At 39.2% G+C, this 11,531-nt stretch overlaps 1 protein-coding gene across 2 annotated transcripts; it reads right to left on the reverse strand.

Moving 5' to 3' along the window:
* Positions 1–814: 814 nt before the first annotated feature.
* On the reverse strand, positions 815–10,746 carry LOC127505130 (specifically androgen-regulated gene protein). Of its 2 annotated transcripts, XM_051880479.1 has the most exons (4): positions 10,599–10,746; positions 4,110–4,291; positions 3,367–3,553; positions 815–3,284 (listed from the first exon to the last, which is right to left on the reverse strand). In XM_051880479.1, exons 2-4 carry the CDS (start codon positions 4,212–4,214, stop codon positions 1,738–1,740), a joined length of 1,839 nt encoding a protein of 612 aa, XP_051736439.1. In that variant the 5' UTR covers positions 4,215–4,291; positions 10,599–10,746; the 3' UTR covers positions 815–1,737. The 2 variants fall into 2 exon arrangements, with proteins under 2 accessions (XP_051736439.1, XP_051736440.1); XM_051880480.1 differs by lacking the exon at positions 10,599–10,746 and having other exon boundaries at positions 3,367–3,551.
* Between the last annotated feature and the right edge of the window lie 785 nt (positions 10,747–11,531).

The raw sequence follows: 11,531 nt of genomic DNA on the forward strand, positions 1-11,531 counted from the left end.
ACGTGCACACGTAAAATATTTCAGGTATGTTTTATCAGTTCTCATGTCAAATGGGATTTAAAATCAACTGAAGCGTGTTTTCACTCTCAAAGGCATTTCATTTGCCGTCATTCCAGAGTCTGACATAACTACTTTTTGATGACTTTTGTCATTTGTTCCTCAGTGTTTAAATCGTTGCATCCGTTGTATTGTACTGCAGAGTATTGTATTGTCGCCCCGTCTATTTGTATAGGCTATTGCCCTTATTGTGCCATTTTATTTATGATATTTTGTAAAATAAACTCCTGCACCTGTTTAAATGACAAATGATATTCTTATGCTTGACGAAGCACGTAAATGAGCTGAAAACCTGATCAGTTCAACTCATTGCAGGCTTAAATGGTTGATGACAAAGACAAACAGGTCATTAACCACCCAGATCACAAAACCCTCCTGTCTCGGACAGGTTTGACGAGTTCCTGCCTTGTCTGAAAGAAGCAGCTGATGTTGCGAAAGGAACTCTCAGAATGTTACCTCAGCAAGACTCTGTTGACAAGAAAAACATGGATCGGTATTTGTGCGTCAGAGACGAGTGCAGTGAACTTGACTCCAAACATTTCATGGATCCACACAGGATCCTATTTTTGAATTAGTCATGTCAACCTAACACTTTAACAGGCCTACGTATCATATTTACAGATTTTCCTCAACTCCTCCAAAATGTAGATGTCTGAACTCTTCAGTGTAATCTAAACCTTCAACAAGAATTCCTCATAAATATGAAAAATATTATGAATTTAATTACTGGCATGTATTCATGTTTATGAAGAGAGTGTTCTTTTACAAGAATAACAACTTTTATTTTTATTTAAAAGTTTTTTAAAAAGTGAGAACGGCACAAAGAAATATATACACCAACGATTAGATTTGAGCCACTGAAAAACAATCAGAATATAGAATAACTGAATATTCGTCTTGTTGGAATGCAATGTTTCAATTCTTTAGGAGGAAAATACTGCAAACTACATTTACATTTTACATAATACAAAAAGTGAAAGTGAGCTGGAAGCCATAATTATCTTAATTCTGTGCCAAAATAAAATGTATTTACATTTCCTTTTCTTAAGCTACATCCACATTAATCAGGACAAATTTTAAGACACATCTTCTGAGGAAATTTGAGGCATCTCTATGTTTTGGCCCACACTGAAACAATGTTTTTGTCCAGCAAAAACAGAGCTTTTCCCAAGTGGATCCATTTTAAAATGGCATTTTCGAGTTTTAGTATGGCCTTTGAAAATGAAGGTATTTCAAAATGATGACACATTTTTACTTGTGACACACTTAAGAGATAAAACTATGAAAGCCAGTAGCAAGATAAGATAAATGTTAAGTTGTACAATCTTCATTTAGCATTCCTGTGTTTTCAGATGTTTCCGAGTGGACGATCAACTTTTGGATGGATGGATGGATGGACAGCGTTTTGAAATGAAAATGCTATTTTCAAATTCATCCAGATTCATGTGGATGTAGCCTTACCAAAACAATTAAGAAGAAAGTGCGTATATTAAACTGTATTAATTACTTAAGAAGGTACTTAAGGATGCTAATTGACCACCAAGCTGAAACCAAAAGCATCCTGAATGATGTCAAAGTCCATTTCATTGAGACATTTTCAGCATTCTTCCTTTCAATGCTAATGGTCCAAATACCCAAAATAAACTGTGAAATAACTTCCCAGAGAAAGGCCACCATCTATTAGTCCCGCAGTAATCCCAGTTTCTTCAAGGCTTCCCGTCGGTTCTCGCCATTTTTACCGTGCGGGGAGATCATCACGCTTATTCCATTGGAGCGGGGCAACTTTTGGGCATCGTTGCCTGGCTGAACGACAGCAGCGTGGAGCGATTTGGTTGAATCATCAGCCAGATGGCCAATACCAAAGTCCTTTGCACTACCTAGAGATGAAGGTCGAGCTTGACTCTTTCGTAACTGACCTGGCGACAACTCAACATGGGTCCTGTCTGGGTTTGTCATCCGTGGCATGGGTTCAATGACCATTCCAATCCCTGTGCGCTCCAGGGATGCTGATTTGATTTCGTAGGACCTTATTGGTTGCTTCTTCAAAGAACCTTCCCTGCTTTTTGTGTCTTGGTGCTTTAGAGTGTCTGCACGTAGTTGCATGTCCCCTGGTACGGGACTTTCAGATAGTCTAGATAGTTCTTGCACGGGTTCTACATGTGCTGTTGGGTTACATGGAGACTGTGGACGAGCTTTATTTTTGAACGTTGGTGAATGAGAGGGAGATACGCCGTGGCCTGTTTCAACCTCTTCGTTCTTCAGCAGGCCCAATTTTTTCAAAGCCTCCACTCGGATCTTCTGGGGATCCATCTGAGTGCGCTCGCTCTGCAGAAGTAACGGATGCGTGGTCCCGGTGTCTTTGTGGCTTTTGATGATGATATTAGATGGGAGTTTCTTGGGTTTGGGTGCCACAGCTGGTGGGTTTTTGGTGTCGCTGTACTCTTTTGGCACAGCAGGAACATGTTCTGATGATGGCGAAGGTGTATTCACTTTGTCTGCTGCAGAATGTTGCGTAACCATTAACGGTGTCAAGTGAGGTGCTTTCTTCACGGAGGCCTTCTTGCGCAGGTTTTCGATATCATTGTGGGATAATGGCCCTCTTGACGTTTCTGGGTCCACACTCTTTGATTTGGTCACCTCGGTTGGCTTGATGGATCCACCAGAAACATGCGGCTCCATTTTGGGGAGTTCGGGAATCCATTCTGGTGGCTCATCGTAAGCAGGTGGAGGTGGTGGCAAATAATTCAGGCTTATCTTCTTGGTTGGTTCATCCATGAAGTCTGAGGGTGGAGGAATGAATTCCAGCGGCACCTCTGAGGAAACTTTCTGCTGCTTTGGCTGAGACTTCACATCCAAACTTTTATGAACGCCATCTTTGGCTTTAGAGTCACTAGGCAAGCTTGTTCTAACTGGAGGTTCAGGTATGAAAGAAGGTGGCAAGTCCACAACATCACTTGATAGTCCAATTCTTGGTTTATCAGTTGCTACTTTCAAAGCAGCTTTTTCAGAAACTGTCCGTCCAGGTTGTTGATGGTCAGGGCTTGATCTGAACCCATCAGGTGCATCAATAAATGCCACAGGTGCTTCTATGTGAGATGATTCCATTGGTTTGCTGATTATCTTAGCATTCCCACTGGCAAGGAGCAATGGGGTTGGCACAAGGTACTTCTGAGGTGGTTTATGATCTCTTCCAATCACTTTGTTTGGATCCTCATGGGCTGATAGCTCTGAAAGAGAACATTTACTGCATGAGCCATTATTGAAACAGACCACATTATTCCTCTAGATATTTCTAGTGTTAATGCTTACCCTCAGTATTGTTCTGGTAGATGGATGTGTGATGAGCAGTTTTTCCTTCCAGGCCATTAGATGGGCCATCGGGCTCGTCGTTAGACAAACCGCTGTCCTCCTCTACCTCCAGAGACTCAATGGTCTCCTCCAGAAACATAAGGCATGCTCTCTCCTCAGCAGAAAGGTGCTCCAGACTGTCATCACTCTATCACACAAAGAAAAGTGTGCTTTTTAAAATAAATTAATACTTTTATTCAAAAAGTATCTTGGTTTTCAAAAAGTATCTTATTTTTGTAGTTCTGTGTTCAATAGAATAAAGTCAGAGAGGTTTGAAATAAGAAGAGAATGAGTAAACGATGACAGAACTATTAAACTATTCCCTTAAGGTCAGTGTTTAAAGTGTTTAAATAACTTTAGTTCGAATAAGATAACAAAAATCACATTGCATTTCCTTGTTCCTCTTCTGAGATGTGTTGAAGGAAAAAGCAACTTTTCATACTCAAATCAGTCATATAGAGAACTTTTTTTATAGTACTTTTATAGTATTTTTATCCTTTTTGGAACATAACAGATGTGGCCACTATTGTATGGAAAAGACCTATGGGTTGGTTGGTTGATTGGTTGGTTGGTTGGATGGATGGATGGATGGATGGATGGGGGGGTGGGTTGGTGGATGGGTTGGTGGATGGGTGGGTAAATGAGTGTTATTTTTTGGGTGAACTGTCCCTTTAAGATATTCTAGGAAATGTCTTGGTACTCACAAATCCAGAGTTGATGCTGAGCACGCTATCACAGCTTCCTGCACTGTCCATACCAGACACAGATTCAATGGCAACGCCCCCTGGCCAGGTGTCACTTTTTGGCATCGCACAAAAAGTGCGAGTCAGGTAGTGACACAGGTCTTTCAGGAGCTTTGTTTAATGATGGACAATAGAGGACCAATCTATAAAAATATAAACAAATAAATAACAATCAGATGACATATATTAATAACAATAATGCAAGCACTACTAAAAATATACAATAATTATATATGATATGATGTTTTTAAGACATTGTATTTTGGACACTACTATGATGATTTTGTTTCAAGTACTTTGTAGTATCACATTAATACCATAGTATATGGCTATGCTAATCACAAAGAATGTAAAAACACTATGTCGCTATGTCTGAATTTTAATATTCCCTACTAGTATGCGAAAAACAGTATGCCAACAGAGTAGTATGTCCGAATACATAGTATGCAAGAAACAGTAGGCGAAAAATACCCGGATGACTTACTACTTCCAGCGTGCACATCAGATGTACACTTAGTGGATGTACTGTAATATGTCCGAATTTCATTCATACTATGTAGAATATACTTTTTTAACGGCTGTGAAGTAAGTTTCAAACCAAATGTAGTACCTACTATATACAGTATGTGATTTCAGATGAAGTGTCAGTTTTTCTATTTCAAAATTTGATGTTTCTTCGTAATTATTTGTGAAATTTACTAGCAATTTTTGAGTGAAAATTGTTTCAAAGTAAATCCTACATCAAATTTTCTTCAGTGCTGTGCCATGGTTTATTTCAAAGTATAATGGTATTCCCCAACTCATAACATCACTTTACCGCTACAGCATTTTTCTGTTAGGGAATGTCCCTATCAGGATCATCTTGGTAAAAATGACTGGTGTAACTCTTGTTGACGCCACACTGTACAGATATGAATAGTGATATACACTGTTACAATTACACAGTCAAGAGTTTGGCACAGACTCACAAGCTCACAAACGAATTCTTAACATAGTCTGGGTCGAAATTGATTTCATCTTGCATATTTTTGGGCACGAGGATATGTAATGGAGACCAGCTAGTACGAGTTGCATGAGTAAACTTCACTCCCTCGGCCTCAAGAGCTGCGCTAGCGACTGATGCTAGAGGCTGTGGTCTTTAACATCCTTGTTAGCATGCCCTCCTCTCATGCCGGAAACTTGAAACAGCTTGAACCGGTGCAAATAGAACCGGAAGGGGTTACACTGGTGCCGTGACCCGGATGGGAGTGAGGTCTAGGCGGATGAGTGTAACTGAGGCTTGCTAGTAAGAGCCGTGCAAGTAAACTTCACTGCCCTCACCTCAAGAGCTGCACTATTGACTGATGCTAGAGGCTGTGGTCTTTAGCGCCTTTGTTAGCACACCCTCCTCCCATGCCGGAAATGCCAGTTCAAATCCTTCTCAAATCGGTGCGAGTAGAACCGGAAGGGGTTACATGTGTGCCGTGACCCAGATGGGAGTGAGGTTTAGGCAGGGGAGTGTATCGGAGGCCAGCTAGTAAGAGCTGTATGAGTAAACCTTACTCCCTTGGCCTCAAAAGAGCTGTGCTAGCAACTGATGCTAGAGCCTGCGGTCTTTGGCATCCTCGTTAGTGCATGCCCATCTCTCATGCCGGAAACACCAGTTCGAATCCCACTTGGAGTGGTGTGAGTAGAACCAGAGGGGTTACACATGCATCTTGTACATGTTTGCTGTATAATTTAACTAGATTATACTGAAAGGCAGGTACATTTATGCAAAAATGCTGTACAGTTTAACTGAACACACAGCTTTTGACATCAGATGTAGGAAGCCTATTTCCAACTATCCACTAGGGCTGCACGATTAATCGAAATGATCCTGAAATCGCGCTTAAACCAATTTGGATTAGTGCGATTATGAAATCGTGAAGGCTGCAATTTATTTTATGCGCAGATTGTCAGTGAAGCATGGCTCTGTGATCAGTAATAAATGCTGCTCCATCTGAAAGCTCTGCGAGTTTGAGTCGCTTATAACGTGCACACGTCAAACATCTTTCCAAACATGAGAAGCATTTATGAACCAACATTTAATAACATGTTTTTACTCCAAACTCACTTCATAACGTCAGTTGAGTGTTTGAAATAACATCCTTCTGTGAGATGATGTGGCACACATATTATTTCATAGTATTCTATACAGTGATAAAGGCTATGTCAATTAGCATTGCATTATAAATATAATTTATTATCATGAAAATACCCGAGTAGGCTTGAAGAACTCGGACAAACCATATATTGTTGTAGTCGTGTGTTTATTAGTCATGTTTAATCAATCAAAGCGTTTCAATCTTCTGTTTATTCAGCTACAGTGATAGTATGATGACCATAGGGATTTCCTGGAACGACGTGTGATATCTTTCTTCTGCGGGGTATATTTGGAGTTTCTGTGCAAGAGCGCCCTGATGGAGAAGCATTTACTACTGATCACAGAGCCGTGCTTCACTGAGAAGCTGCGCATAAAATTTGTTTTATAAAAATTAACCCTGGCCACTGGTAGGGAGCCTTTTAGCTGTGTTTATGATCACTATGATATAGTGGTTTTCAATTTGCATAACAGTGACTGCAAAATATGTATTTTAGGTATGGGAATGGCATATTTTGAGCTTTGATATTTGGGATATTGTCATTAGGTTACTTTTGGGCCACTGGGCTAGGTTTGTTATGCAGACCAACCCTGCTGACAATGATTTGCACGTTTTGCATAATTTGCACAGGCTGTGAATCGATTAGTTCATCACTGAATCTCTAAGCACAGATGGCTAGATGTTCACTAAACACCTGTAGGTAAACTGCATCCACCCTGTACACAAGCTCACTGTTACATAAAAAATATAAGCATGTTTGACACACCTGTTCAGATGAGCACATCAGAATAAAACCACACTGAATGAAACAGCTGAAAGCCTACGCCCAGAGAACACAATGTGCCCAGACTGCAAACAGCCAGTTAAAAATATTATTACTTAAAAGCATTTGATTTTAGCACAGTCAACGACAACTCTTGGGGTAATCTGTAGCTGTTTAAACTGCAGCGAAGCTCCTGTCTCCATCTTAATAAGATCATTGGTGGACGTTAATGTCAATGTAGTAAAGACATCTTTAAAATCTATGTGACTTCAGTGGTTCAACCTTAATGTCATGAAGTGACGAGAATACTTTTTGTGCACAAAAACAAAACAAAAATAACAAATTTATTCAACAATATCTTCTCATCTGTGTCATTCTCGAATGCTGTTTACGTTCAGCACTTCCAGGTTCTACGTCAGAACAGGGGCTTAGTATTGGCTGACACTGATCACATGATCAGCACGATGCATGCGTGTGATGCTGACGCAGGAGCCGGGCAATAATGAGTCAGCATTCTGACGTAGAACCCGGAAGCTCTGCACTGTCTTCAACGTAAACTGCGTAGGACACTGACATGGGAGAGAAGATATTTTTGTCGTTATTTTTTTGTTTTTGCACACAAAAAGTATTCTCGTCGCTTCATAACATTAAGGTTGAACCACTGTAGTCACATGGACTATTTTAACGATGTCTTTACTACCTTACTGGACCTTGAAATTGGTAATGACATATAGGGAGATCATAAAGCTTTCAGATTTCATCAAAAATATCTTAATTTGTGTTCAGAAGATGAACGAAGGTCTTGCGGGTTTGGAACGACATGAGGGTGAGTAATTAATGACAGAAATTTCATTTTTGGGTGAACTAACCCTTTAACTATACTTTCCTTACAAAATTAACTTACCAAGAGACTCGAGAGCAAAAAATGAGAGACAGAAAATCAAAAAGGACAGCAGTGCCTTGAGAAACATGAACAGGTGTGAATGCCAGCCATTGTTACTGTCAAAGTTTTCAAGTTGTTCAGCATATTTCAGGCCGCTGTGCCTCACAGAGGTGAGGTAATCACGAAAGCACACACCTCTCCGTGACTCCGTGAGAGAAACAACAGTATGAAGAAGGTGATGGCTTCGGCCGACACCTAGAAAAGCTGGGTTTGCCCTGGAATGCCACTGTGCCTGATTGGATCTGCTGCAAATTCCAGATGTTCACAGAATTTATTCACGTATTAACAAAATGGGGATGGTTTGACTCTGACTATGACTAGAATGCAAACAAGTGAAATCAAATATGAGACAACTGAGCTAAATGAACCTTTTAAAATAGCATGAAGTAATCAGGTTCTGCGGAGTATCATTAGGTCTGCCCTTGAGCCCACACACACTTTTGTTTTCATAAAATGACTGTGTTCATGATTATTTGAAGGAGTGGCAGCTTAAAATAGAAAGAGACCAGCGAAAAGGACATTAGTGACAAAGTAGAACCAGCATTTGTTTAAATTTGTTGTTTAAAATCATGTGTTCAAGAGAACAAAATCGTCACTTCCTGAAAAATTAATGCGAAATATCAAACAAAATGGAAGCCAATGTGGCTCTTTTTTCCTACATCGTAAACGACTTGCACTTCAGAGCGCAGACAAAACAGCTGTCTAATGACAGACTTTGGCTCAGGCATTTAAGAATGACCAAACCAACATTTGAGAAGCTGTGATGTGATTGGTCCGCTGGTCAGTCCAGTTATCCAATCACATCCTCTGTTGAGGCAAAGTCACATGAGTTTTTTTGTTGTGCATTGAGGGCAGTGTTGCCAAGTCTGCGGTTTTCCTGTGGAATTGGGCTGCTTTTACACTGTTGCCACAGGTTGAATTGACCCCAAACAATGTGATATTTAGCCCCTGGAATGTGAATTTTACCAGGGGAGCCCCGCCAAAAAACGTGGAATTTTTACATGCTTTTTACCATGGGACACCCCCTGAAATGCGAATGCTAGTTTTGAGGAGCAATTGGGCGGGTTTTGTTGTGAAAACCTGGCAAGGTTCGAGGAATTTAATTTATTCGGTCAATGTGTTTCCATAATTGTTCATGTGCATGTCTTCTTATCAGATAAAAAAAATATTATATAAATAAAATGAATATAATATAATAAAGTTATCAATTGAGCACATTTTAGAATTTATGTGCATCGATTCTGATTGGCCAATAGCAGCAATCTGTGGTTATATACACCTTATGGGACAGAGAAACGTGCGCGCCGCCATCTTTAGAATTTTGTCTTCGAACTTCCGTTTTTGCGGTAGCCGTGTATATTTCCATGTCATCGCTGTCAAAGAATAATTAGTTGGTGAAGTGAATTTACTTATTGTAGAGTTAAAAAAAAAAAAAAGTTATCATGAGCATTGTAACGTTTAAAGCAGATGTCTTAACAAATGTCAGTAGACCGGGAAGATTTTAAAACGCGCAGTTCATTCATAAATACGTAAGATCGCTGTGGAAATACAAACCGGAAGTCAAAAGACGAGCGCAGCACTGAAAGGGGGCGGGGCTACATAAGATCTATATTTTAGCATAATGATGCAGAACTTGCACTATTATACAAAGTTCAACAAGCTTAATGTGACAAAACGAGAGAGAGAAAAAAGTTAAATATTTGGCCTATATGACATGAAGGCCACTCATCTGCGGCCCTGGCCAATCATTTACAGAGAACAAACACACATAGTCCGAATCCACCTGCAAAGTACACATGAAAACAGCAACCTCTCTGTTTGCATAATTCGATACACTGTCCCCATTATTCATACACACCACCCATCTAACAACACTAAGCCATGGAAATATTTATGACCAGCCCTTGGCTGGTTAGCTGTCAAGTGCACTGAACACTAAACAAACCCACAAGAAACACGCTTTCGACTTCATCAGACGAATTAAACAAATGAGCTTTTGCAAGAAAGGCTTATGATAATCCTGGAAGCATCACATAAAGGTTTTGGACAATATGCAAAAGTTTCCCAGCAAAAGTTGAGTTCATTAGAGTTACATTAAAGCAGTATAATTTCCAGTTATTCGTGCAAATAAAAACTAAGACATTAATTTAGTAGTAATTTAATAGTAAACAGTAATTGTGTGTGTATATGCTATATATATTTCTGACTTACTGGCCCAGACAAAAAATTACTATAGAGACTTCACTGAAATAGTACATATAGATTAAATGACTTCTGAATACTGAATAAAGAAAATCCAAATGACCAGATTAAGCAGTAATGATCTTTTTAAACACAACATTAAATCAAATGTTAATTTCTAACTACATTTAATTATGAAACAAAGTGTTTCACATATAATGTAGCCTATAAGGATTTGACATCTGTCACATAAACTCCTACTGCCATGACAGTTGACATAAAAACTGCTATTGACACACAGGTAACCTGTTACCTACATTTACGCTACGATAGTTAAGTTTTCAGCCTATTTATTTTATTATTAAAACATATACAACGCGCTGTCATTATAAGAGTCTGAAAACCCGTCAAAAATGTATCAAAAGGCAGTTAAGTCTTACCTGTCCTTCGGGAATTGCAGTGGCTCACCTACGTGACTCTCTTAATAGCTGTTCTGAACTAAAACAGCGCGTGAGGGAGTCTCTTCAACGGCGCAGCGCTCTGAGCTAATCTGAGCATGCGTCACACACAAAGCCGCAGCTGATTGGCTGAACGCCTGTGACACGCTGTCATCAACAGTTTACGGTAAACACTGCTGTTTTGAATGAAATAGTAGCGTACTGTGTCATAAACATTATCTGAAAATATCCCCCTGACACTCAGAAATTTTTTCCTCTGGTAGAGGACATATTGTAGCAAATTCCTTTGAGAACATATAAGCCACAGTCTTAATGTAAAGAGCACATTCAGGGCTTTTCAGACATACCCAAATGTTTGTAGGTTTCACCATGACAACTCCCTCTCCTTTGTCTTTAAATATTACTGAATGTCTAAATTCAGCACTCGGAAATATCGGAATATTTTGTAATTATCATTTAAATCTGTCTAATTTTCATATTGTTTGTCGTAAATTAACGTCTCAAGACAACTTTAGCGGGGTTTCAAATCAGAATATGACTTTCTGTTATGAGACATGCATCATTATACACCAGGACTTACATTTTAGGAAGACATAATAAGTGAATAGGGAAAAAAATTATCAATATATATTTCTATGAAATATGAGATATTATCTTGCCAAGTTATTACTCTCATCTCTTATTATAGCTACTTCTTTTTTCATTACATGTTGCCCAAAGATTAATGTGCAAATTAGAGACAATGAATAGATACGTTGTATATAATGGGAAAACCAATTTAGTATTTCAGTAAAATAGTATTTCAAATCATTCTCTAATATCTTTCATACCATAGCTGAGAATCTTTGTACATAGTGTGGTTCAGGTGGAAGATTCCTGGAGCTGTTGAAGTCCTGAAAACCCTGATTTACATTA

Source organism: Ctenopharyngodon idella, chromosome 22 (assembly GCF_019924925.1).
Source record: "Ctenopharyngodon idella isolate HZGC_01 chromosome 22, HZGC01, whole genome shotgun sequence".
Lineage (NCBI taxonomy): Eukaryota > Metazoa > Chordata > Actinopteri > Cypriniformes > Xenocyprididae > Ctenopharyngodon > Ctenopharyngodon idella.

Coding starts and splice junctions, on each gene's coding strand:
- LOC127505130 (XM_051880479.1), bottom strand. CDS start 4,214: ATGCCAAAAAGTGACACCTGGCCAGGGGGCGTTGCCATTGAATCTGTG. Junction 3,554..4,109: donor TCAGCATCAACTCTGGATTT/GTGAGTACCAAG, acceptor TTTGTGTGATAG/AGTGATGACAGTCTGGAGCA. Junction 3,285..3,366: donor CTACCAGAACAATACTGAGG/GTAAGCATTAAC, acceptor GTTCTCTTTCAG/AGCTATCAGCCCATGAGGAT.